Source organism: Choloepus didactylus, chromosome 9 (assembly GCF_015220235.1).
Source record: "Choloepus didactylus isolate mChoDid1 chromosome 9, mChoDid1.pri, whole genome shotgun sequence".
NCBI classification, from domain to species: Eukaryota; Metazoa; Chordata; class Mammalia; order Pilosa; family Megalonychidae; genus Choloepus; species Choloepus didactylus.
The window spans coordinates 6557162-6585041 of record NC_051315.1 but is presented as its reverse complement, the minus strand read 5'-3'; the positions used below and the strand labels follow the sequence as shown (position 1 = coordinate 6585041).

Below are 27880 nucleotides of genomic sequence, written 5' to 3'. Positions count from 1 at the left end.
CCCCCGCAGACCTACACGGGCTCCATCCTGGTGGCGGTGAACCCCTTCCAGGCGCTGCCCCTCTACACCCGGGAGCAGGTGCAGCTGTACTACGACTGCCCCGGGGGCGCCCTGCCCCCGCACATCTTCGCCATCGCGGACAGCTGCTACTTCAACATGAAGAGAAACAAGAGGGACCAGTGCTGCATCATCAGGTGGGAGGGGTCCCCACCTTCCTGGGGATGCCTCTGTGCATCTGGTAAAGGGGGAGCCGCTTAGGAGGCCGGAAAGCCCCCCTTTCCCTCTCTCTCCCTCTCCTGACCAGCCGCACAGGCCACGTGCTTTAGGGGCTCTCTCTATTCAACTGCAGACACCCTGCATCGCCCGGAGCTGGGTCACCTGCGCCCGAGGAGGCCCTCCCAGGCTTCCTGCCTTCAGAACCTGGTCTTTCCAGGATGTGCAATGTTTACTGAGACTAGGAACGAAGGATGGAGAGGGGTCTTCCCGTGGCCTAGGATAGGTGCTTGGAGACACAGGGGTCTAACAGGTGAGGGCTCATCTCCGAAACCTCAGGGCAGGCCGCAGGTGAGCACGAGGGTGGGGGTGACTCCAGGAGACAGATCCCAGAGGCCGGGCCCAGAGGGGCTGTGTGCTGCCCGCAGCTGTGCAGGGGGTCTGCCCTCATCTCCTTCCGGTGAGCACAAGCCCCCCTTGGCACCAGGGGAAGAGCCGTGAGGCAGAAAGGGAGGTGGAGTGGGGCTGCCTCCGAGGCACTGCCTGGTGCTTTAACAGCATCGTTCATTCATTTGTTCGTCCAAGGCTTTATTGCTCCCCTTCTCCGTGACCCCACAGTCCTAACACTGGGGAGACAGTAGCAAACGAGAGGAACTCAGTTCCCTCCCTCATGGAACATACATTCTAAAAGGGGAGACAGATGACAAATAAGCAAATCTTTAGTCAGGTAGTAACCGCTTTGAAGAAAAATGAAGCCAGGGAAAAGGGCAACAGCGATGGGGGCTGCTGCTTTAGGGTTCTCTGAGTAGGGGATGTCTGAACAGAGGCCAAAGTGTAGTCCTAAAACACACGGTATCATACTTATTGTGTTCAGCAACCCCCAGAAGTAGACATTCTTATTCCCATTTGTTGAGGAAACCTACACCCAGCGACACCCAGCTGTTAAGGATGAGTTTAAACTCAGAGGTCTGGAGAAGGAGAGGGAAAGACAGAGAGTGTGTTGGGCTGATTTCTGCTTCTCTGGGAGTGAAAGGAATGAATTTTTGTGCCAAGGAGAGAGCTGGGTGCTTCGCCCCCTCTTCTCGGAGAGTTACTCATGTCCTCAGCTGGTTATACCTCCTGCAGCCTGGTGTACGGAACAGAAACCCACACTGCAGGTGGACACACTGGGTTCTCCTCCTGCCCTCACTCCCCCAGGGGGCTGTGAGGAAGTCTCGGACCTCAGCTTCCCTCTCTGTGTTGGAGGGTTGCTTGATGAGCTTGTGCTTGTAAGAATGCCTGGGCACCAAAAGGACATTCCTGGGACATATGGAAAAATTGGAATATAGACTGAAACTTTTTCTATCAATGGTGAAGTGCTTGAACTTGAAAACTGTGCTTAAGGTGGTTATATCAGTGAACATCCTTACTCTTAGGAAATGTATATGCCAGTATTATGTGTTCAAGGGGCAAGATGTGTACAACCTACTCGAAAATATTTAGACCATAGATAGATAGCTAGATGGATAGACAAACAGATGGAGATAGAATTATATGTCAAATGTGGCACAACATTAAATTTGGTGGATTTGAGTATCTGGGTGGGGGGGTATGTTGGAGTTCTCTGTCTGCATTTTGTATTATTTTTGCAACAGTCTTCTAAGTCTGAAATTATTTCAGAACACAAAACAAAAACACCTGGGTGGGTTTCTGTAATTCATATAGAGTCCTTGACCATCAGTGGAGATTTGTTGATCTAACTTGACTGCTCACATACGGATGGTGGATGTTTGATCATAACATTTTAAAAAAGTGATAGTTTCAGATGAAATACTATCTATCTAGGATTTAATTTCTATCTACTAATTCAAAATAGTACAGAAGCAGAGAAATGGGATAGAATTAAATAGGCCAGGAGTTGAAGCTGGGCCATGGGAAATGTTTATTCCATATAAATAAACATATAAATATAACATTTATTATGCAAATGTTAAAGTGCACATGAACGCCCTGGAGAGTTTGTGAAAATGCAGAATTCTGATTCAGCAGGTGAGGGTGGGGCCCAGGATTCTGCATCTCTAGCAAGGTGATGCTGTGAGTCTGTGGGCTACACTTCATTGGTAAGAGAACATACAATTTTGCCTACATTTGTAATATTTGAAATTTTCCATAATAAAAATAATTTATAAAAAAGTAATATTTTAAAGTGGTAATAATAATAACAGCAATATTCATGTTGCTATACTGCTAACCTGAGTGTGTGCTATGTGCGAGTTTAACTCAAACTTCCTAAGTAAATTTTAAGAAACTAGTTTCCATGTCTCACCACTATGAAATGAATACATGTCACTTAAGACAATGTTAGAAATTTTCAGGAAAAAATTTACTGGATTTTTTTTTTTTTTAAAAAGAAAATGCTTCTCCGCATTCACTTGGTTAAAATGATCCCAAATACTACCAACATGTTTCATGCATTTTCCATGTTACTGCAAACCCTTTGTAGGCTTAGTTCTAATGGCTGCATGAGATTCTCCGACTGGATGTACCATAATCAATTTCTCCTATTCAGGACACTTTAAGTTTTCCATAATTAAAGTGATAAATAAATAATGCTGTCATGAGCAGAAAGCTTGTCATGGAAAGCTTTTTTTCTGAATTAAGGACAATTTCCTTAAGCTACCAGGGAGGAGTAATTCATAAGATTTGTGTCCCCCATGCCGAATTGTTTTCCAAAGGGACTCTTCAGTGCCCCCTCTTGTCACCTGCATGCACTGTTTGTTCACGGAGATGTCAGTGGGAAAGCGCTGTGCTGTCCCCTTTACTCATCAATGTGTACTGAGCCCTGAGCCAGCCCTGTGCTGCTCACTATGGAATAATCCAGAAACAACTTGCAGCCAAGAAGCTTACAGCCAAGCAGGGAAGGAAAAGGGAAACATGCCAATAACTCATATAACACACACAGGCTGGGACCCCAAGGCAGTGGGATGTTGGCAGGGGAGAGGGCTTCCCTGTTCCACCTGACCCCAAGAACGGACCCATGGTGCATTTGCGGAGGGCTCTCTCTTGACACACACCCCTGCACACCCTCTTTGCAGTGGTGAGTCTGGAGCTGGGAAGACGGAGACCACCAAGCTCATCCTGCAGTTCCTGGCCACCGTCAGCGGCCAGCATTCGTGGATCGAGCAGCAGGTCCTGGAGGCCAACCCCATCCTGGAAGGTAAGGGTCCCCTAGGGACTGGCCCCACTCCCCGGGCCCTGCTGGGCTGGAAGCTTCCTGCTGCGAGGAGCTCGTAAGAGAAGGTGGATGAAGCATGGCCCAGGACAGACCGCAAGCCTTCAGCCATTCCTGGGGAGACGAGCGCTGGGTGGACAGCACATGTGGGTGCTGCCAGGCAGCTGCAAGAGGAGAGAGATGCAGCAAGCCTTCACTAAGTGTGTTCTCCCAGGATGGGAACACGTTGTCCTTCATAAGGGACTCTGAGAGCAAATACATTTGGGAAATGCAGGGTGTGTCAGTTTGGCTCTCTGGGAAGCAGATGCTGAGATGAAGTTAGGACTGCAAGAGGTTTGTTGAGGTTCCACCCCTGGGGAAGATAAAGAGCGAGGAAGCAGGACTGTGCAGGAACAGCCTTTGGACTGGGGTGCAATGGGATACTTAGGAAAGATGGGAGGTGAGGAAGCAGACTTGAGCCGCCATATGGAGCTGACAAAGGCTTGGCCAACCTGGTAGGGAGCTCAGGAGCAAGCACAGCCCCTTGGAGGAGTTCTGCAAAATAACCAGGCTCTCGAACGCCTTCCTGGGGCAGCCAGAACAGTGTGACCTCGGCCCCAGGGCTGTCAGCCAATGGCATCCCCACAGCTGAGCAGCAAGTTCTTTTTTCTCCATTCCATTCCATTCCATTGCATTGCATTGCATTCCATTCCTTCCCCTTCCCCATCCTCTTCCCCTTCCCCTTCCCTTCCCTTTTTTCCAAAACTTATAACAGTTTGATTGAGATATAGTTCACACACCACACAATTCACCCAAACTGTACAATTCAATGTTTTATCAGCGTATTCACAGATATGTGCAATCATCACCACGATTTTAGAGTATTTCATCACCTCCAAAAGAAACTCCATATCCTTTAGTTATCACCTTTCATTCCCCCAATCCCTCATCCCCACCCTTGGCAACCACTAATAAACTTTCTATTTCCATAGATTTCCCTGTTCTGGACATTTCATATGAATGGAATCATATCATACATGGTCTTTTATGTCCAGCTTCTTTCACCCAGCATGAAGTTTTCAGGATTCATCCTTGTAGCATGTATCAGTATTTCATTTTTTCATGGCTGAATAAAATTCTATTGACTCCATATACCACTGTTGATGCACATTTGGATTGTTTCCATCTTTTGGCTGTTAAGAACAATGCTGCTATAACCATTCATGTTCAAGTTTCATGTACACATTTCTCTTTGGTGTAAACCTAGGAGTGAAAATGCTGGGTCATATGGTAACTTTATGTTTAATCATTTCAGGAACTGCCAGACTTTTCAGAAATGGCTGCACCATTTTACATTCCCACAAGTAGTGTTTTAGGTTCTGATTTCTCCACATCCACAGCAACACTTGTTATTGTCTGACTTTTTTATTCTAACCATCCTATTATATAAGAAGTGGTATCTCATTGTGGTTTTGGTTTGTACTTCTCTGATGACTAATACACAGAGCATCTTTTTATGTGCTTATTGGTTATTTGTATGTCTTCCATGCAGAAATTTTATTCAGATTCTTTGCCCATTTTAAAATTGGGTCATTTGTCTTTTTTTAATTATTATTGAGTTGTAAGTGTTCTTTATGTATTCTGAATACCATTTCCTTATCAGATAGATGATTTGCCAATATTGTCTTCTATTGTTTGATTTGTCTTTTCATTTTCTTGATGATGTCCTTTGAAAAAAGGTTTTTCCATAAAATTTTTTAATTTTGATGAAATCTAATTTATCTATTTTTTCTTTTGTTGTTCATGCTTTTTGTGTCATATCTAAGACTCCTTTGTGAAATCTGAAATCATGAAACTTTCTCCTATGTTTTCTTCTAAGAGTTTTATAGTTTAGACTTTTATAGTTGTCTTTCATCCATTTTGAGTTAATTCTTGTATAACAAAAGGTAAGGGTCAAACATCATCCTTTGGCATATAGCTGTTCAGTTGTCCCAGCACCATTTCCTGAAAGACTCTTTTCTCCTTCGAATGGTCTTAGCACTCTTGTTGAAAATCAGTTGTCTATAGACACATGGTTTTATTTCTGAAACTTTCAATTATTCCATTAATCTATGTTTTCCCTTGTACCAGTACCACACTCTCTTGATTACCATTGATTTGTTGTAAGTTTTGAAATTGGGAAGCCTGGGTTCTCCATCTTTGTTCTTTTTTTCCAAGATTGCTTTGGCTATTTAGAGTCCCTTACAATTCCATACAAAGTTTAGAATCAACTTAATTTCTACAAAGAAGTCACTTGGGATTCTGGTAAGGGGTTGTGTTGAATCTGTAGATCAATTTAAGGAGTATTGCCATCTTAACAATATTAAGTCTTCTGATCCATGAACATGGGATGCTTTTCCATTTATTTAGATCTTCTTTCATTTATTTCAACAATGTTTTAGAGTGTTCAGAGAGTAAGTTTTTCACTTCTTTGGTTAACCTTATTCCTAAGTATTTTATTCTTTTTGATGCCATTCTAAATGGAATAGTTTCCTTGATTTCTTGTTCATAGTGTTCATTGCAAGTGTTTAGAAATATAGTTTATTTTTGTATAATCATCTTATATCCTGCAACCTTACTGAAATAATTTATTAGTTCTAATATTTTTGTAGTGGATTCCTAAGCACTTTCTATATACAAGATCATGTAATCTGCAAATAGAGGTTGTTTTCCCTCTTCCTTTCCAATTTGGATAGGTTTTATTTCTTTTTCTTGCCTAATTGCTCTGGCTAGAACCTCCAGTACAATGTTGAATAGAAGTAGCGAGAGCAGACATCCTTGTCTTGCTCCTAATCTTAGAGAGAACACATCCAGTCTTTCACTATTAAGCATGAAGTTAGCTGTGGATTTTTTTAGATGCCCTATAACAGGTTGAGGAAGTTACCTTCTATTTTTAGTCTGTTGAGTGTTTTTATTATGAAAAGATGTTGGATTCTGTCAAATGTTCTATCTGCATCTATTGAAACGATTGTGTGATTTTGTGTTTTTGTTCTATTGATATGATATAGTACATTAATTGATGTTAAGATGTTAAATCATCCTTGCATCCTGGGATAAATCCCACTTAGTCATGCTATATAATTATTTGTATATGTTGTTGGATTTTGTTTGGTAGTGTTTTGTCAAGGATTTTTGCATCTGTATTCATAAGAGATATTGGCCTGCAGTTTTATTTTCTTGTGATATCTTTGGCCTCATAAAATAGGTTGGGAAATGTTCCCTTCTCTCTCTCTCTCTCTCTCTCTCTCTCTTTTGGAAGCGTTTGAGAAGAATTGGTATCAATTCTTGAAGCATTTGGTAGAATTCACAAGTGAAATCATCAGGGCCTGGTATTTTTTTGTAGGTAATTTTTTTTATTACTAATTCAATATCTTGACTTGTGATAGGTCTATTCCAATTGTCTGTTTCTTCTTGAGTTGGTTTCAGTAGTTTGTGTCTTTCTAGGAATTTGTAAGTTATTTTAGTTATTGGCATACAGTTGTTTGCAGTTTTCCTTTGAAATCCTTTCTATCTGTCAGGATGATAGTAATGCCTCCTCTTTCATTTCTGATTCCAGAAATTTGAGTCTTCTCTCTTTTTTTCTTAGTCAATCTAGCTAAAGGTTTGTTAGTTTTGTTGATCTTTTCAAAGACCCAACTTTCAGTCTCACTGATTTTCTCTATTACTTTTCTATTTCTCTATTTCATTAATTTCCACTCTACTCTACTGTATTCTTCCTTCTGCTTGTTTTAGGTTTACTTTGCTCTTTTTTTCATGTTTCTTGAGGTTAAGTTATTGATTTGTGATCTTTTTAAGTGTAGATGCTTACAGTTATAAATATGCCTCAAGCAATGCTTTAGCTGCACCCCATATACATTTGCTATATGATGTCCTCATCTTCATGCATCCCAAAGTATTTTCTGGCTTCCCTTTTGATTTCCACATTGACCATTGATTTATTTAGGAGTGTGTTATTTAATTTCCACATATTTGCGGGTTTTCCCAATTTTTTTTCTGTTATTGATTTCTAATATCTTTCCATTGTGTTCAGAGAACTTACTTTGAATTATTTCTATCCTTTTAAATTTGTCAAGGTTTGTATTATGGCCTGGCACATGGTCTAAGTAGACCAGTCCCTCTTCTACTGCTTTCCTCCTGTAGCCAATGTGCCAGCCAAATTCCCCTATCTGCATGCACAGCCCATACTTTCTGACCTCCAGACCTGTACCTACACTTTACATACTTAGCATGCCCTTGGCTGCCATAGCTGTCTGGTGAAATCCTACCCATCCTTCAATTCTGGGCCCAGCTGCTGCCACCTCCGAGAAGTCTTCCTGGATGACCCTGCCAAAGTAAATTTTCTCCTCTCTGTTCTCATTATGGCATCATCCTCTCCCCCTCAGCTTTCGGAAATGCCAAGACAATCCGCAATGACAACTCGAGCCGTTTTGGGAAGTACATTGACATCTACTTCAACCGCAGTGGAGTGATCGAGGGTGCCCGCATTGAGCAGTTTCTCCTGGAGAAATCCCGGGTCTGCCGGCAGGTGAGACCTCTGCCTGTAGGGAGTGGTATTGGCCCCAAGACCCACCAGTCTGGGGAAACCTCTGTTGGGGAGTGGGATTCGGGGAGACTTGGAGCAGGCCATCCCGTCCTCTTTTCCCTCTTTCCCTCCTTGCTAGGGACCTCCCCAACCCCCCACAGGCATTCCCATGGAACTCTGGCCTTCCCATGAGATGGGCCAGGGGACCCCAGAATCAGATAACGATGGCCCTTCTCCAGTGTTTCAGGAAAACAAATAAGATTTTCTCCGTTTTGAAATTTTCTTCCATCTAATTTTCTTCACTCTTTGGTGCCTACAACTCCTCACCTCTCCTAGGATTAATTCTAGGGCTGGGTGGGGTATGTCCTGTGGTGTGCTGAGGCCATGGCAGGGAGCTAGATGATGGTGTCTGGAAGACCATGTGGCTGGGAAATTAGTGGCAGGGAGCAGAGCTGGCTTCACAGGTGTGACTGTGCTGTCACACAGGGCCCCGTGCTCAGAAGGGACCCACTCTGCTGCTGCCATCTTGAAATTCTTAATACTTTTTGAAACCACAGGTTCATTTTTCACCTTAGCTAGTCAGGAATGGACCCCAATGAGTGGCACCCACAACATCAGAATTAGCACAGCCTTGTCAGGGAGGGTGCTCTGCTATGGTGGCTTACCTCTGACACACGAGCACTCACACACACACATGCACATGCACACGTGCACACACACACACAGCAAGGGCCAAAGAGGGGAGAGCCCCCAACAGAGAGGGCTTGGGGCTGTGTGAGGAGGGGCAGGCCACCTGGCACCACATGGAAAGCTGGAGAAGGAAGCTCACGTGCAGTGACCCCTGGCTGGTGCCAGGCGTTTTCTCCTGTGTTATCGCATTTGATCGCCACAACAACCAGGAGAGTTGGGCTCGTGATCCCCATTGTACAGATGGGGAAACAGAGTCCAGGTTAGTTGAGCGACTTGCCCAGGGCCCCAGAGACAGAGAGTGGTGGGGGCTTCCTGACCTTGAAGCTTGCCTTCTCCAGAAGCTTGTAGTTCTTCACACAGTGGTTGGTGAGGTCAGGGAACTGGCTACTCCAAATGGACAGGAACTTGGTCAACAGGCTGGAAACTAGCCCAGTCCATGAGAAGAGAACAGTTAAAAAATGATGGCCCATCTGTCCTGTGGGATGCTGGGCAGAATTAAGGATGGGGAGGTCTGTGTGGAAAGATGGCCAACACACAAGGATGGGAAAAAATTATTAAAAACCCAGTATGTTCAGGATGATCCCTTTTGTGTTAAAAAAAAAAAGGAGGAAAAATAATATATTTTAATATACTGTACATAAATTCATTAAAAATATCTGGAAAGAAACACAGAACTTTTGAGTGGTTCTGGGGAGGGAGAGGAGAGGAATTTTAGGAACGGGGGCAGGGTGAAGGGAAACTCTCACCTTAACATTGTATACTTTGGATTGTTGGAAATTTCTGCACTGGGAATGCATTCATAAATTGCGTTGGAAAATATTGAAGGCTAAAGTGACCTGTGGACATCAGCTGTCAGGGGTGAGCAGGTGGGTTTCAGGTCACTGAGCCCTGGGTGGGAGTCCTGGCACTGCTCACCTGCTGGGGGGCCCTGGGTGCAGGTCTCGGGCCGTGGGTGGCTGGGGTGCAGATGAGTCCCGGTCATGACGAGGCTGCCGTGGTGGTACCTGCAGCTCCCAGCTGTCGGGATGAGCCAGCCTTTGGGGCCCAACATGAGGACAGACAGCAGCCAGGCCCACCCTTGTCATGGGAGACCTTGGAGCTGAGGCTGGAACAGGGGCAGGGGAGGCAGGCCTGTGGCTCTTTTGCTTACAACCGTCTCTTGGGAATACCCTCCCTGCAGGCCCCGGAGGAGCGCAACTACCACATCTTCTACTGCATGCTCATGGGGATGAGACCCGAGGAGAAGAAGTTGCTGGGCCTCGGGACGACCTCAGAGTACCACTACCTCACCATGGTGAGGCCAGCCCCTGCCCTCCTCTCCCCTCCCTCTCCCCTCCTCTCCTCTTCATTCTCATCCTCTCCCCTCCTCTCCCCTTCTCTCTTGTTCCCTCTCCTCCTTTCCTTTCTCCCCCCCTCCTTTTCCCTCCTTCCCCTTCTTTTCCTCCCTCTTTACTCTTCTCTTCTCTCCTCTTAAAGCACAGGAGAAAGTAGCCCAGGTTTAAGAAGAAGGGCTAGTTCCTGCTCCAACCCTTGGCTTTCAGCTGCAGGAAAGCCCAAACTCTGGCCCTGTCCCAAGGCTGAGGCCAGGGGTTCGTTTTTCCATTCCCTTCCACATGTCTCTGTCTCCAGTATCCCTTCACAATTGTGCATCAACATACAGACTTTCCTGCTGTCACATGGAGGTTACTTTACACCCCAAGATGACCCTATCCTGTCCCACAAACCTAAACTTCCTTTGGTTCCCACTGAGCAAAACGCTCCAGGTCACTCCAGTGGGGCAGGGGGTGTCATCTCAACACCCCACCTGTCCTTGAGTTCATGTCCAATCGCCCTTCCTCATAGATGCCCTAGAAGGGAGACAAAGCAGGGGCCTTGCTGTCCCCCCACCCTGCATCCCACTGCCTAGAGTATTGGATTACTAGGGTATTAGAGTACTGGGATATTGGAATTCTAGGGTACCAGAGACTATGGTATGAGTGTACTAGGGTATTACAGTACTGGGGTACCAGAAAGTGGGGTGTAGAGCACTAGGGTATTGCAGTACCAGGATATTGGAGTACTAAGGTGTTGGAGTACTATGGCATTGGAGTGCTGGGTCATTGGAGCACTGGGTTATTTGAGGACTGGAGCACCAGAGACTGTGGTATTGGAGTACTGGGGCACAGAGACTGAAGCATTGGAGTGCTAGGATATTGGAGTACTCAGGTATTAGAGTAATAGTGTTTTGGAGTGCTGGGGCACCAGAGACTGGGGTATTGGAGTACTAGGGTATTGGAGTGTTAGGGTGTTGGAGTACTAGGGTCTAGAGCACTCAGGATTGGAATACTGGGGTACCAGAGACTAGAGTAGTGGAGACAAGGGTAGAGCAGTAGACCTTGTGAACAACCCCCTTCCAGGCTGTGGTGGGTCTGGCAGGACGCCTGTGATGTACATGAACAACTAGTGAATATCTGCTGTGTCCCTGCTTGGTGCCAGGTCTGGTTCAGGGCTCTGTCTCAATACGGTCTCTGATCTTCAGAGCCCCTGGTATACCGATCTCTCCAGTTTTTATTGAGGAAATCGAGGCTCAGGAAAGCTAGGTGCCATGACCAGGGTCTCACTGCGCAGCCCAGGCACGTCCATGAATCCTGGTCCCACCTCCAGGGGAACTTGGGCGTTGCCTGGGCTGCTCAGGGTCAGCCCGAGCCTGGGAGGCCGGTGGCCTGGAGCGTCTCCACCTTGCTGGCCCTAGGATGGAGGAGCTGGGGCTGGGCTGGGCCGAGCTGCCTCTCTGCCACCCTGCCACCATGACCTGGGGTGCCTCAGGTAGGCCCTGGTAAGCTGCTGTGCCCTGTCCTACAGGGCAGCTGTACCTCATGCGAGGGGCTTGACGATGCCCAGGACTACGCCCACGTCCGCTCAGCCATGAAGATCCTCATGTTCTCTGACGCCGAGCACTGGGACCTCAGCAAGCTCCTGGCAGCCATCCTCCACCTGGGGAACGTGGAGTTCACGGGTAACACTGGGAGGAGACAAGGCTGGGGCAAAAAGAGCAGAAGTCCCTGACTTTGCACAGACAAGAAACTGAGGCCCGAGGGAGCGGGTGGGGCCTGGCCATGGTCTGGGACCTCTTTGCAGGCCGTGTGCTTGTGTGAACAATCTCGCAGCTGGCTTGGCTCTGTCTGCACCTCCCCACCTCTCAGTCACACCTCCACCCGGAGACAGGGCAGGCAGAGAAGGCTGGGGACAGGGACCAAGGGGAGGGTGCACCTAGCACAAGGCAACGCTGCAAAAACCATGAAAGAAAGGCCATAAACCTCCAAGTGGGAGGGCAGGGAGCTCCAGACTCAAGCTCTGATTAGTAATGTCTGAGTGGGTGCAGAAGGGAGGAGGGTGAATCTTACATCATGCACCCATAAGCCCTGGTGCACTCTCTGGCTTCTTCAACCTGATGCTCCCTTAGCAAACATTCCCCCAGCCCTGTGCTTGGTGTGGGAAATTTCGAGATGAATGAAGCCTGGTCTCTGCACCCAGAGAGCTCAGGATCTTCAGAAGGTGGCATAGAGAGGCAGGGACATACAGAGTGATGAGAACAGTGAACAGGGACGTGCCTGGGAAGGGGATGTCTGGCCAGGGGAGGGGGTGTTGTCAGTGATGAGGGAGCTAAGGCGGGCAGGAGGTAGTGGGTGAGAGGGGTGTTGGCCTGGAGGATTCTCTGGGCACAGAGACTTGCATGGACAAAAACCCAGAGACAAAACAGGATGGCATTTGGAGAAACCCAAGCAGTTTCTTGTGAGTGCAGAGTGTCAGGGAGACCATCAGAAAATGAGGCTTAGGGGTAGACAGAGGCTGGGTCTGTAAGGTCTTAAATCTCAGGCCTGGGAACCTCACCTTCATCTTGAAGACCATGCCCTACTATGGTCAAGAAGAAATTTTACTGGATCACAGAAATGGGAAAAATAAGGGCAATGCAATGGATTTTTCATTGAGCTAAATTGATTCAATTTTTTGAAAGCACATCTCTTCTAATTTTTAATATTAGAATGTTCTTTATTTTTCTGAATTCCTGATAACGAATGGCAGGAATTTTTTTAAAAAATGTTCGTACTTGGCAAAATAAAGAGGTGACAATGTCGTGTTGATCCCCCAAATTTCCTTTGATATTTTATTGCTGATGAAATCCAGGTTTGGGAGCCCCCCAGAGAGTGAAGGGCCTTAGCTCTGAGAAAGATCACTCTCAGACAGCCACTTCTGTCAATAGCAGAGCTGGTAATTCAGGCAGCCCTTCTGCTGATGACAACTTAAAAAGAAAAGTACCAAAATATCTTAAAAGCATCAAAGGGGTAATGAGATAGTTTAAAACTATCAGGTCAGAATCTAGACATAAGAACCCCCAGAAGTAAAGTCAGGACTCAAAGTTACTCTTCCCTGAGTTTGGACTGAAAACAAAAATCTGTAAAATTTAGGAATGATTTTGGAAGCCTCATGGGGTTGGGGGGAAAATGTCAACACTTAGGACCCTCCAAAGGTAGATACCCTTATCAATCACACAACCCCTACTTTAAGCGGGAACTCAAAGGGACACCCTTAGGTAAGAGGGAACCCATGTGTGAACTTGTGAACCAGTTTGTGCCACTGGTCTAGGAATTAAGGGATCTGAGCCTATTAGTACCCACAAATACTTAACAGAAGTTACTGACAATCTTCTCTGGAAAAAACACCATTGTCCTAGATTGCAAATTTTCCCCTCAAATAATTTTTCAGTAACAATGTCCAACATGCAGTCAAAAATAACTAAAAACAAGGAAACAAAGTACCATGAGCAAGAACCAGCAGAAATCATAGACTATACAAATAGATGTACGGATTTCAGTTCCTAGAATTATTGGGCAGACTATAAAACCGCTCTGCTTACTATGTTCAAGAAAAGGAAAAGCCAAGCTTGAAAATTTAGACAGGAAATTGCAAACCATAAAAAGTGACATTACTGATTTTAGAAGAACCATGTAGAGATTCTAAAATGAAGAAACATAAAGAATTAAGAACTCAGCGGAAGGGTTTTACCACTGGTTTTATACATGTGATGTGGTGTGAACTGGTGATAGTGAAGTCAGAAGAAGCTATGTGAACACAGCACAGAGAGACAAAAAAATTAGAAATTCTGCCAGAGAAGGTGGGAGACCTGGAGGATACAATGAGAAGACCCAGCATCCCTTTAATTGTAGTCCTGAAGAAAAGGAGAAAGAGATGGGGCAAAGGTGGTATTTGGAGAGATAATGGCTGCTTCTAGAACTAATGAAAAACATCAATTCACAGAGCCCTGGGGATGGGACAGAGTTTTCCATAATCCATTCAGGGACCATTGACTCTCCCTATGTAAAAATTAAACTTGGAGTGCGGTCTTACTCTTTGTGGGGAAATCCACCCCAGGGGAGTTGCAGCCAGTGTGTCCTTGTAATCTATCATCCAAACTTTGGCTCCTCTGCTGGTGAAAGGGTGGAGCCGATGAGAAGGTGCGTCAGGACCTGGAATGAGAATTAGAAACACAAGGCAGAGGCAATGGCACGAAAGGATACAGTCAGGCGTATTCCATTGATAGTGCATTTAACAAGTGAAAGTAAAACAATTTTGTTTGGGGCCTTGCGTGTAGTGAAGAAAAAGATAAAGAAAAACCATGGAAGTGGTTTCCATAAAAGTCAAGAGTGTGGTTTACCTCCTGCTGAGAGCGTGGGTCTTAGCAAGAAAGGATGCAAGGAGGCCTTCCGGTGTTGGCGATGCTCTGTATTTTGGCTTTAGTAGTGGTTCCATGGGGCTTGACTTTATCGTTTACAATCATAATAAAGTGCACTTTATGCACTTTTCTATCTGTTTGCTTTATTGTGCAAGGTTTAAAAGTCTGAAAAGAGAAAAACAAAAAAAGCAACCCCCCACCCCCACCCCTGACACTGTGTGGCAGCCCTAAGGGGGAGGTTGGATAAAAGGGGAGACACTTCAAGTAGAGATACCTTGGCATAGCAGATGCTTGCAAGAGCCCAGGTCAGAGGTGAAGGTGGCCTCAAGTCGGGCAATGGCCATGGCTGGGGCTTGTGGAAGATGAGAGGGTCTGGGCTGGGCCAGGCTCACCAGACTTGCTCCTTTAATGTTTGTGTCATATTGTTGAATGAATAAATGAATGTCCAGGTTTCTGGCCTGGTCGGCTGGGTGGTGGGCAGGGGGCAGAGGGCACACCATCTCCCTTAGAGGGCCCCCTCCCGGCTCCCACCCAGTTCAGGCTTCCTCGGAAGCCCTTATTTTCCCAACCTTCTCTTTCACCCAGGGCCCCCGACCTCATCCCACCACCTTAGTCCACAGGGCCCTCAAAGACAGGCCCTGAGAGGGGCAGTGCCCCCCACCAAGGACAGCCGTCTCCAATGGTGTGGGTGGGGGGCTGCCACAGTCTGCCCTTAGTGGGCCCTCTGCTGCCCCTTCTCTCTGTAGCTGCCATCTGCGAGAACCTGGATTCCTCCGACGTGATGGAGACGCTGGCCTTTCCCGTCATGTCAAAGTTACTGGAGGTAGCTGGGCTGTCGTCCCATTGTGGGGAGGGTCCCGGGCCCAGGCCCCACAGCCCCCCCATGCCTGACCCTCCCAACCTTTCCCGGCTGCCACCCCCACCACCACCCCTAGCTCACCCCTCCGCCTTTCTGTGCTTGGGTGCTGCCTGGGTGGGGGGCGGGGGTCCCAAGGGGGCTTTGATGAACACTTAGGCCACTTCCACGTGTCCTACTCCTCCTTGGCCCGACACCCCACCTCCTTGCACTCACCCCACCCAGTCCCCGGGGTGTCCCCACCCTGGACCCCAGCCCAGAACCCACGCCCTGCACCTTCCCTGCCCGCATGGAAACTTCCCCATCCTGCACGCTCCTCAGGACTTCCCCACTACACGTGCTGCTCTGAGGAGTCTGGGGGTCGCCTCGCAGCCCTCCATGTTAGTTAGAAGCCAAGTGAAGCACTGGCTGATGGAAAGGGTGGCAGGCACGTGGCGGGCAAAGAGCTTTGCCTTGGGGACCTCATGATGACCGTGGCAGGTCTAGTGGGAAATTAATAAGACAAGCCAGAAAAACTCACACAAGGATCCCCTTAGGCACATTTTGCTGTTAACTTCATTTGGTTCAAGTAGAAATTCCAGGTTTTCGCCCACTCAGCCTTCCCGTGTGATGGGAAGGGACTGAGCCCGTCCAGACACCCCTTGCCCCTTTGGGCCATCAACCCCCAGCCTGGGTGACTCCCACTGGGGCACATACAGATGCCAAAAGTCTGCCCCAGAGCCTTCCCTACCCTTCGTTTCCCTGCCAAGGCCCACCTGGGGGTGCCCCTGCTCCCCCAGCTTCCAGGACACCAGCACAGAGACACCAAGCAGCCAGCAGGCCCAGGGCCCCCACTCAGCTTGTGTACACCCTGTACTCACCCCCACCTCCCCAGGACCCTGGTGCTGGCTCCGTCTGAACCTAGGCCTGGTCACAGGCCCACTGCCACCCTCACATCCTGGGGGCTTGGTCGTGAGTGGAACGAGACATGCCAGGCAGTGGAAGCCGTGGCCCGGGCCTGCGCCGGCGAGGGGTGACGCAGCCCCCATCCTGCCCCCAGGTGCAGCTCCAGGCGCTGCGGGACTGCCTGGTCAAGCACTCCATCATCATCCGCGGGGAGCTCGTCTCCAGGCCCTTGAATGTCGCCCAGGCCGCAGACCGAAGGGATGCCCTGGTCAAGGTACGGGGCCCCCGGCCCTTCGCCCAGCCCTGGGCCTGCGTGTCTGCGTCCTGCAAGTGGTGAAGAGCCCGGCGGGCACAGGCTCGGGGCTGCAGCCTGCCCAGGTGAGCATGGAGGTGTGGGCAGCAACCCCTCCAGAGCCTCAAAGCCCCTGGGGCTGCCCGCCATGTCCCCCCAGGGAATCTACGGGCACCTCTTTCTGTGGGTCGTCAAGAAGATCAATGCGGCCATCTTCACCCTGCCAGCCCAGGACCCCAAAAACACGCGAAGGGCCATCGGCCTCCTGGACATATTTGGATTTGAAAATTTCCAGAAAAATAGGTATGGACTTCTCAGCTGGCCTGCTTTCAGCAAACAGAAGGCAGATCCCAGCTGCTCGCTGACTGAGCCTCTCGCTTCCCCCCATGGGTACCAGGGTGGGCCTTTGCAGAGCAGCCCACAGTCTTTCTGCAGGGGCATTGCCTGTGTGCATCCCCCGGCCCGTCTGGAGAAGGCCACAGAGCTAAGAGCCACCCCCAGGAGCTGGGCTGAGGCCCAGCCTCTTTCACTCTCTTGGGCCAGAGTGAATTGTCACGGGAAGTTAGGGTGGAAACAGCAGTGAATAATATTGGCTTGGCTATATCTTTGAGGGAAAGCACATGTGGGCTACAGGGGAAGATGAGGGACACTTGTAGACTGTCCCTCACTTTTGAATTTGGAGGGGGTACAGTGAGGCAAGACCCCCTGAGTGCATTTCCCAGAGCCCAGGCTCCCCAGCCTGGAGGCTGAAGAGCTGTAACTGGGCAGCAGGTCAGAAAATTGATCATCCAGTGTGACCGTGTGGAAGCCTGGGGATGGAGGGACAGCACAGGGAGAACGGAGCAAGGTAGGGGACCCAAGCAAGGACAGGGGATGCCGAGGGGCTTCATAAGTATCCAGATGAGTACGACAAGGAAGTGTGGGACTAGCATGCCGCAGACATTCTGGGTTCAAGCTGGCTTCCCAGCGTGGGCTTGGCAGGTCAGAACCTGGGACACTGGTTCCAAGAAGCAGGGGCTTCTGGGCACTGTCCCACGGCCAGCCCCTACCCAAGGCCCTGTCTCCACCGGAAGCCTGATCTGGGAGGGATTTAGGAGGCCCCCTGGAGGGCTAGGATCATCAAAAAGAAAGAGATTCCAAACTCAAGCTCTCGGCCTCCTGGGGCCAGTGGGGCGAGCAGGGCAGAGGCTATGCTCACTGGTGGTCGGGTGGGAGGGGAGGGTGGGCAGGGCCTGTGGTGGGGGCCCTGGTTTCTGGTACCAGGAGGGATGGGTGGGAGGTGCAAGCACACCCTGGAACACCTTGGTGGAGGACGAGTGGTTGGCTCTGGGGGTCTGTCCGTGAGGCAGGGACCCCTCACCCGAGGAAGGCCCCCAGCAGCAGCCAGCCGGGGTTGGGACTGGGCTGGGGGCCTGGTGAAGGGGTGCTCCGGGGGCCCCGGCCCTCACTCAGTCAGACCTTCTCCAGGTGTTGATTGAGCACCTGCCATCGTAGTTGAACCCACAGATGGACATCTTCCAAACCTCTTGGATTAAATCTCAGGTGTGAGAAGGGCTGCAGTTTTGCCTAAATGGGAGGCCCATCATGGGGAAGAGATGTTGAAGCAAGACCCAAAGGATGGGCAGAACGAGCCGGGCCATGAGGAGAGAGAGGAAGGGCATCACCGAATGTGTGAGGACACAGAAGAACCCAGCACATTCTAGGAGCTGAACAAAGTCCTGTGGCCAGAGGGTGGCTTGGGTGGAGCTGGAGAGGTGGGCAGAACCCAGCTCCAGGGCTGCTAAGTCTTGATCCTAAAAACAATGGGAAGCCCCAGAAAAGGATTCTAAGTCGGTGGGAGCCGCGTGGCAGGATTTGCACATCAGGAAGCTCCCTCTGGTGGCCAGGTGGGGAATGGCTTGAAGGGGCGCGGCTGGAGGCTGGAGGCCGGGCCAGCCAATAGGAGGCCGTTGTCATGCTCCAGGTGGGCAGCGAAGGCACCTGCACCGAGGCAGCGGCAGGTGGGAAGTGACTGATGGGAAGCAGGTTGGAGGGAGCGGGAGGCGTCAGCAAAACTTCCTGGTTTCTGCCTTGGGTCAGGGGATGGTGAGTGAGCAGGCTGGAGGATTGGGAAGGGTGGAGAGGGCAGGGGGTAGATGCAAACGGGCTGTGGTTGGGCCATGGTAGGTCCAGCTGTCACTGCTGAGTCTCTAGAAGCTGGAGTCGGTTTCAAGACATCCGTCCCCCATGTGCTCTGGGCCCCTGCCCATGCCAGGACAGGCGGGCCTGGCAGAGGGTGCATTCGGGGTCTTACGAAGCCAAGGGCATGCTAAGCCTTCTCATTCTCTTGTGTGTTTGCTGTGGGAAGGAGGAGGCAAGGGTAATGGAGGCTGAGAAGAGGGAAGCTGGGTGGTGAAGTGTGCACATCCGTGCGTACTCAGGGGCTCCGTGGAGATGGCCGTGACCCCCGGCGACCCCGGGGAGCTAACCCTGCCTCCCCGACCCCCCAGCTTTGAGCAGCTCTGCATTAACTTTGCCAACGAGCACCTGCAGCAGTTCTTCGTGCAGCATGTCTTCACGATGGAGCAGGAGGAGTACCGCTCAGAGGCCATCACCTGGGACTACATCCACTTCACGGACAACCGGCCCACCCTCGACCTGCTGGCCCTCAAGCCCATGAGCATCATCTCCCTCCTGGACGAAGAGAGCCGCTTCCCACAGGTGCGCCTCCAGGCCTGGAGCCTCCCCGTGCAGCCCCTGCTCACCTCCCTGAGGTTGGGGAGCTCCACCAGGGTGCCTGGGGTTGCTGAAACTGCAACAGAGGGGCTCCAGCTTATCCAGACCCACTTGTCCTTCAAGGCTGGCCTCGGCCCGCCTCCTACAGGAAGCCTTCCCTGACCTACGGTCACTCCCTCCTCTGAAGTCCTGTGATTGTAAATCTCTCAGTCTTGGACTCGATTATTCAGATTCAAGAGCAGACCCCCAAGGGAGGGCGTGTGGAGCTCCTGTGAGAGGAGGAAATGCTTCCCTGCTTTCCTCCTTGCCCTCGAGGGGCTCTGCCTGTGTTTGAGGGAAGGAGCTGTCACATGCAGTCAGCAAACACTCTGAGTCCAGAGGAGGACTCAGCCAGGCTGGGGAGCCTGGATGGCGGTGGGAGGGGTGGAAGAGAAGGAGCCAGAGGTGGAGGTATGCACACTTAGTCGCTGGGGCCAGACCCCCACCCCTGGGCCTCAGCTCCTGTCTGTAGAAAGGTCCTCGGCAATTCCGAGTCCGGTGGCTTTGCCCAGACAGGGTGACCCTGAGCCCTCTGGGTGCACCCCCGACCCCCCCATGCTGGCCTCGGGGACCTCAGCCTCCGGGACGTCTGGGTTCTTCCAGGGCACAGATGCCACCCTGCTGCAAAAACTGAACAGCATACATGCCAACAACAAGGCTTTTCTGCAGTCCAAGAACATCCACGATGCCAGATTCGGCATTGCCCACTTCGCTGGGGAGGTGTATTACCAGGCCGAAGGTGAGTGCAGCGCCCCACAACACCTCCCACGCCCAGACCCATGCCCCGGGAGAAAGGAGGCAATGGGACAGAGGGATGGGTAGAAAGGAGCAGAGGAGTGGAGCAGCCCAGGCATGTTTATTTGGGGTTTTTTTTTGGGGGGGGGTAGAGTAGGGGAGGGCAGCTTTACTGACACGCAATTCACATCTCATACGACTCACCCATTCGAAGTAAACAATTCAGTGGTTCGGTTTATTCACAAATTTACCTAGCCATCAACACAATCAATTTTAGAACATTTTCGTCTCCCTGAAAAGAAAACCTGTATCCTTTAAGCTATTACACATGCACATGCACACACACACGCACACACACACACACGCACACATACTCTCCTCCACACCTCCTGACCCGGGTCTAGGCAACTGCAAATCCCCTTTCTGTCTTTTGGATTTGCCTATTCTGGGCCTTTCATATAAGGGGAATTCTATAATATGTGATCCTTTGTGCCTAGCTTCTTTCACTTGGCATAAAGGCTTAAAGTTGCATCTATGTTGTAGCATGTTTCGAAATTTCATTCCTTTCTATTGCCGAACAATTTCACTAAATGGATAGACAGCATTTTAAAAATTCAATTTTATTGAGATATATTCACATATCCTACAGTCATCCACAGTGAACAATTGTTCACAGTACCATCATATATTTGCATATTCATCATCACAATTTTTGAACATTTCATTACTCCAAAAAAAACTAAAAATAAGAATAAAAATAAAAGTGAAAAAAGAACAACCAAAATATCCCATCCCCCATACACCTCTATTATTCATTTAATTTTTGTTACCGTTTTTCTACTCATCTGTCCATACACTGGATAAAGGGAGTGTGAGCCACAAGGTTTTCACAATCACACAGTCACACTATATAAGCTGTATAGTTATATGGTCGTCTTCAAGAATCAAGGCTACTGGGTTGCAATTCACAAGTTTCAGGTATTTCCTTCTTGCTATTCTAATACACTAAAAACCAAAAAGGGGTATCTATATAATGCATAAGAATAACCTCCAGAACGACCTCTCGATTCCATTTGAAATCTCTCAGCCACTGATACTTTATTTTGTTTCATTTCTCTTCCCCCTTTCAGTCAAGAAGTCTTTCTCAATCTCACAATGCCAGGACCAGGCTTATCCCTGGGAGAATAGACCACATTTTGATTATCCATTCATCAGTTGATTGACATTTGGGTTCTTTTCATCTCTTGGCTATTGTGAATAATATTCAAGTTTTGGGGTGGGCATATTTTTTCATGTCCCTTGAACTAGAATTGCTGGGTTGTGTGTTTAACTTTTGAGGAAACACCAAACTGTTTTCCACAAGAGCTGCACCATTTTGCATTCCTTCCAGCAACGTAGGAGAGTTGCACTGCCTCCACATCCTTGTCAACACTTGTTATTGTCGATCTTTTTGATTAGAGTCATTCCAGTGAGGATGAAGTACTTGTTTCCTGTGCTTATTGGCTACTTGTATATCTTCTTTGGAAAAATGTCTATTCATTTACTTTGCCCATATTTTAATTGGGTTATTTGTCTTGGGTATTACTGAAATGTGAGGGTTCTTTATAATTTCTGAATAGCAGTCCTTGTCAGATATATGATTTCAAATTTTCTGCCCGTTCTGTGGGTTCTTTTTCACTTTCTTAATGGTGACCTTTGAAGCACAGAAGATTTTAATTTTGATGAAGTCCAATATATCCATGTTCTTTCTTGTCGAGTGTGCTTTTGGGATCATAACTCAGATACTGAAGCCTAATCCAAGATCCTGAAGATTTACCTCTATGTTTCTCACTAAGAGTTTTTTAGTTTTAGCTCTTACGTTTAGGTCTTTGATCCATTTTGAGTTAACTTTTTGTATATAGTGTGGAATTGGGTTAGGCATGGTTTGGTCATAAATGCAGACTTGGGTTGGTCAGTCTAATGGGGTGACTAAGCAAGTGGGGTGGCCAGGAAAATACAGAAGCCAGGGCACCCCTCCTTGTGGAGAAACAAGGGCAAGCTGTGGTCTGTTTAACTGGAGACATGAATTCAGGGGCCGAGCCGTGTACCCTTTGGAGAGATGAAGCAGCTGGATGGGCTGGTGTTTCTCCATAGAAGCAGTGAGGTGCTGGGTAGTCAGGGACACTTTCGGTTGGAGAGACAAGAGGGTGGCCGGCTCTCTCACAGCTCCTGCCAGGTGGCAGCTTTGGACACTTTAGAAAGGGAGAAGCCAGACCCCGGGGGGACTCCAGAGGTCCTGGAGCACGGAGAACATGCTGAATCCACCCCCCAGCTGCCAGGAGCAAGTCAAGGCGAAGTTTTACTTTTTGAAGTGACCCAAACTTAAATCTATGCTAAGGTTAAGGAAGCTTCTTTCTAGATTTTCTCATTGCGGAATTCTGCAGATGTTCACTAAGGTGAGCCTTTGGGTCTTTGTTTTTTGGTGTCTGGCTTTGCTGATGAGCTGAGCTCCCCGTCTTCTCTCTATGCAGTGAGAGAGCTCGGGGCTGCCTCCCCCTGGAAACCCTGGGGGAGCCCCTGGCCCCATGTCTGCCCACCACCCATCTTCAAGGCGGTGTCCTCAGCAAATCTCAGGGGAGGGGTTTGTGTGCCACCCCTGCAGTGTGCGCCCATCCCTGTCCTGTGCCCCCCAGCTTGGTGGGGGCCATCTGCCCCCCTGGGAACATTGGGTGCAGTTGCCTTACCTGGCTGCTGCTCCCCTCACAGGCACCTGCAGGCACCTGCAGACAGAGGTGTGCACAGAGCGCTCCTCTCTAAGCTGGGGTGGCTTCAAGGGGGGCAGAGTGGGAGAGGAAGCAGGCCATGTCCTCGTGGAGGTGGACCTCAGAGTCCCAGGACCTTGGGGTGCCGACACCCCGGTTCCGACTCCCTGGCCCTCGTCTGCTGGCTGTGAGAAGCAGCTCTGCCTCAGCCCTTCTAACCCTCTGCCAGGGCAAGCGCCTTCTACCTGTGGTGGGTGGGGGGGCGTCTTTGAGGTTTCGCTCTTTGGGATGGAGGAGCCCTGGGCCCTGGCAAGATCCCCCAAGGGTCCCAGAGCTGGGTGGGCAGAGCGGCCTAGGGGCTCCCAGATGTTCAGGGGCATCTTGATGGGTCATGGGCACACTTGGCTCCTGGACTGCTCCACCCATTCCATCAGAGCACACGCGCGTGCTTGCACACACACTCACACGTGTGCCAACACACAGGTACACTCACGTGTGTGTGCAATGTGCTCTTAATGTGCTCACACTGCATGCATGCACACTTGTGTGCATGTACACACACCCACACACATTTGCTCGCACAGTGGGAGGAGGTGAGAACGGAGGAGGTGAGAGCAAAGGTGTGGCCACGGGGTAAGGAGTTGAGAAAGGGTTTTTTGTTTGTTTTAAATTGAAGATAGATTAGAAAGAAGAAGGGATACAGGAACTACATCAGCAAAATGCCATATGAAAGAAAAATGCTTTTGGTTTTCTCTGATGATTGGCCAATCAGAATTTCTCTCTTTTAAATCTCGCAGACATCGTTTTTATAATGTTACTGAATCCATTTTCCTTCTGAAGACATGCTAGTTGTATAGAAATAAATGTGTGCAAAACAAAACAGAAAAAATGAAAAATCTATCCCCACTTCAAAAAAAAATTAAAAAGCAAGAAGTACTTCTGGGACTATTAGTCTCAATGATTCTCTTTCCATAGTGTCATCTGCATTCCAGAAAGTAGAACTAATTTTCACTCCACTCTAGAACCATTTACTTAATTTGTAAGCCCTTTGGAAGAAGGAAGCAGTTTTAACTTTTGTAATGGAAGGAAGGGGCAACAGAGGAGAGTAAGACAGCGGAAACTTCTGCTCCAACCCAACAAGACCTGGTTTCTCGCCAGCCATGTAGAAAATGAAACTTAGGTCTTTATCATGAGGGTGACTTTTAAATAGTCAACTTTTATGGAAGTTAAAAACACAAGTCTATCGTAACTAGAGTAGTAATTAAAACATGACTATTTTAGTTCCGAGAAAGGGCTTTGAGCATGGATTGGGTGGGTTTCCAGAAGGTTCCTTGGCCATGATTGGAGACTGGAGAGGACAGAGACTGGCTGGGGGGTGAGGGTGAGTAGGAGGCCACTGGAGCAGCTCAGGCAGAGAGAGTGGGGTGGCCCAGCCCAGGGAGGTTGGGCCTGTGCCAGGTGAAGGGGCGGGTGAGAGACTGGGGGTGCGGGGACAGCACGGCCTCCATGAGGAGACCCCAGTGTAGGGCTGCTGCAGGGCACCCCAAGGCCACTCCAGGGTGGGTGGTGGCTGAGGAGAGCTGAGCATGCCTCTGCATCACCACAGGCTTCCTGGAGAAGAATCGAGATGTGCTGAGCACAGATATCCTCACCCTGGTTCACACATCCACGAACAAGTTCCTGCGGGAGATATTCAAACTGGAGAATCCGGAGACCAAGCTGGGCCGCGGCACCGTCCGTCAGGCCAAGGCGGGCAGCCAGCTCTTCAAGGTGGGCTCCTGGGGCGCCCTGCCAGCCGCCGTGGGGTTTCCTGCCCCACCGCGGTCCTGAGAAGACCCATCTGTCAGGCCGTGCTAGTGACCAAAACAGATGAGGTGGCACCGTAGGGACACAAGCAGCTGCAAGGGTGCGGGGCACAGGGAGGGCCCGTTTCTGGGGACACTTCTGTTTTTATTGCTATTATTGTGTTTCTATATTGGTGTTGTGAATGCATGTGTGTGAGTGTGCAAGCGTGAGTGTATGTGCAAGTGGGTGCATGCACGTGTGTATGAGTTTGGGGGTGTATGTTGCATGTGTGTCTGTTTGCATGTGTCTGCATGTGTACATTTCCATGTGTGAGTGCAGAAGTGTGAGTGTGTGTGCATAAGTGTGAATGTGCACATCAGGGTGCCAGTTGTGTGTTGCATGTGAGTATGAGTGTGTGTTTGCATGTGTTGCATGTGCACACATGTGGGTGTGTGCACTTGAGTGTGTGAAGTGTGTGTGGCAAGTTTTTGCATGTGTGACTGTGTGTGTGTGCGTGCGCGGTGGCAGTACTGGAGGGCTGCAGGCTGGGGAGGTGAGAAGCAGGGAGCCACTGGTGCTCCTCAGGCAGCTTGGGGTTCCCCACCTGGGCCCAGGTCTAAGCCCACTGCCCACCATGCCCCCATACCTTAGCAGTGACTATTCCCACAAAGCACAGTGAGTTGTCTCCCACCCCCCGCCAGGCAGGGATATGGCCAGGCTGAGGGGCTCAGGAGCCTGGGTGCAGGCAGAGACCCTTTCTGCACGAGGTGTTGAGCACTGCCACATGGAGGTGCCCATGGCCTGCCATTACCTCCTGCCCCCACCGCCTGTGGGCCAGCCCCCCAGGGTCTTCAGTTCCCTGTGCCTGTTGGCTCAGCCTCACATGGGGTGGGGGTCCCAGAGGCACCCCAGAGCTGAGCAGTTGTGCAGGAAATACCCAGACCTGGAGCTGGGGGGTGTCGGTGGCCTCATGCCCAGTCCCATCCTGGCCCAGCAGGACTTTGGAGTGAAAGTTGAAGACCGAGAAAATTTCCCAAAGGACAGGTTCTATGAAGGCCAGTGTGCTGGGGAGTCTCCGGGAGATGGTCTTTCAGGGAATCTTAGAGTTCTGCAGAAAACCAGAGCCGCCAGGCTATATATGAATATTAAGAGATTTATTATAGGGATTAGCTCACGCAACCGTGGCGATTGGCAAGACTGAATTCCACAGGAACCACACATTAGAAACTAAATGAAGGTGACGTAGAATTCCCCAGGAGAAGTGGACTGGCTGGAGAAGAGAAAAAAAAAATCATCTTTGCTGAAATCTTCAGTTCTGGCTTTATGGCCTTCAACTATTGAAGGAGACTCCCCTCATTGCTAAGGACCATCTCCTTTGTCTATTGTAGATGCAGTCAGCTGTAGGTGCAACCAAATGACTAATGATTTAAGTCCATCTAAAAAAATGCCCCCACATAGCAATGAGGCCGGGGCTTGTTTGGCTGTAAACCACCAGACACACATAACCTGGCCAAGTTAACGCATAAAATTAACCATCACACGCCACAACAGGAAAATGCAGCCCATTGTCGTCATCAAATGCCAACCATTGCAAACTGTCCTCAGCAGGGTTGAGATATGAACACACGTGAATCATGACTCATGCATTTTGGCAGGCTACACTTTTGCCCAGGTGTGTTTGACCTTGGAAAGGTTCAATCAAGGAGCCTTGTGCAGGATCAGCATTGCACAAAACTTCCACTGCTCTCCACCAAGGGCTCACTCAGACTTTTCTTTTTCCCTTTTGATCCTGCATCCATAATTTTGGTGCATTTATTTTAAATCTGTATACATTTAGTACTATGTTTATATGTATAGTATAAAACATTCAAAAACATGTAAAACCTGTCTAAAACTGGAAATGTAGACACACAAGATAAAAGCAAGAATTGACGTTATAACCTTCTCTTCTCACCCCAGTACATTCATTCTATACACCTGTTCTAGTTTGCTAATGCTGCCAGAATGCAAAACACCAGAGATGGATTGGCTTTTAGAAAAAGGGGGTTTATTTGGTTACACAGTTACAGTCTTAAGGCCATAAAGTGTCCAAAGTAACACATCAGCAATCGGGTACCATCACTGGAGGATGGCCAACGGTGTCCGGAAAACCTCTGTTAGCTGGGAAGGCACGTGGCTGGTGTCTGCTCCAAAGTTCTGGTTTCAAAATGGCTTTCTCCCAGGACGTTCCTCTCTAGGCTGCAGTTCCTCAAACATGTCACTCTTAGTTGCACTTGGGATATTTGTCCTCTCTCAACTTCTCCAGAGCAAGAGTCTGCTTTCAACGGCTGTCTTCAAACTGTCTCTCATCTGCAGCTCCTGTGCTTTCTTCAAAGTGTCCCTCTTGGCTGTACTAGGTTGCTCCTTCTGTCTGATCTTATATAGTGTGCCAGTAATTTAATTCAGACCCACCCTGAATGGGCGGGCCAACACCTCCATGGAAATTATCCAATCACAGTTGTCACCCACAGTTGGGTGGGGCACATCTCCATGGAAACACTCAAAGAATTACAATCTAATCAACACTGATAGGTCCACCCACACAAGATTACATCAAAGACAATGGCGTTTGGGAGGACATAATACATTCAAAGTGGCACAACACCTCACTTGGGAGACTCCACCTCCAGACTCACCTCTGTGTCTCCAGGACCTATCTGGGTTCTGCATACAGTAGACACTTGAGAAACCCGAGATGGATGAATGAATGAATGAATGAATGAACTAATGGATAAACAAGCAAGTGAACAAATGAACACAAATGAGTGAATGAACAAGTAACTGAATACATGAATGAACAAATGTACAGATAAGTGAATAAATACATGAATGATCAAATGTATGAAAAAATGAATGAACAAGTGAATGAATACATGGATGAATGAATGAACAAGTGAATGAATATATGAACGAATGAATTAATGAACGAATGAATGAATGAGTGAATGCAGGGCACCCCCATCCTCGGCATGCAGGACCCTTGACAGGTCAGCTGCTCCCCAGGCAAGGCTCCCCAGCCCCTCCACCCTGTCCTGTGCTTCGCCCGCAGCCTGCCGACACCGCCAAGCGGCCCTCCACCCTGGCGGGCCAGTTCAAGCAGTCCCTGGAGCAGCTGATGAAAATCCTGACCAGCTGCCAGCCCTACTTCATCCGCTGCATAAAACCCAACGAGTACAAGAAGCCGCTGGTAAGACCTGGTGGCCAGGGGGTCGTGGGGGGCATCTGTAGGACAAGTGCACCTGCCTCGGGGGAAGGTGGCTTTCTGCCCTGGGCCTGGCCAGCATAAGAGCTGTGACCTGCACCCCCTTTCCAGATGAGAATCCTGGGTTGGTGGCCATTCTAGCTCATGTCCAGATCAGTGACCTGTGGGGCTGGGCCTTGGGTGTAGCTGGGGCTCAGTCTCGCAGCCCTGCTGTCCACCTGCTGGTC

At 49.2% G+C, this 27880-nt stretch overlaps 1 protein-coding gene across 2 annotated transcripts in view; it reads left to right on the top strand.

The window, feature by feature from the left end:
• Positions 1-27880, top strand: part of MYO7B (myosin VIIB) — a 90261-nt gene that overhangs the window by 23551 nt on the left and 38830 nt on the right. For both annotated transcript variants that reach the window (XR_005218707.1, XM_037848846.1), the window contains exons 5-16: positions 10-194; positions 3288-3409; positions 7825-7967; positions 9835-9948; positions 11496-11649; positions 15111-15187; positions 16260-16379; positions 16558-16700; positions 18887-19097; positions 19755-19890; positions 24234-24397; positions 27501-27638. Coding sequence is in view for 1 of the 2 variants with exons in the window: in XM_037848846.1 (XP_037704774.1) it covers positions 10-194; positions 3288-3409; positions 7825-7967; positions 9835-9948; positions 11496-11649; positions 15111-15187; positions 16260-16379; positions 16558-16700; positions 18887-19097; positions 19755-19890; positions 24234-24397; positions 27501-27638 (1707 nt within the window). In the remaining variant the exon portion in view is untranslated. The remainder of the gene's footprint in view (positions 1-9; positions 195-3287; positions 3410-7824; positions 7968-9834; positions 9949-11495; positions 11650-15110; positions 15188-16259; positions 16380-16557; positions 16701-18886; positions 19098-19754; positions 19891-24233; positions 24398-27500; positions 27639-27880) is intronic.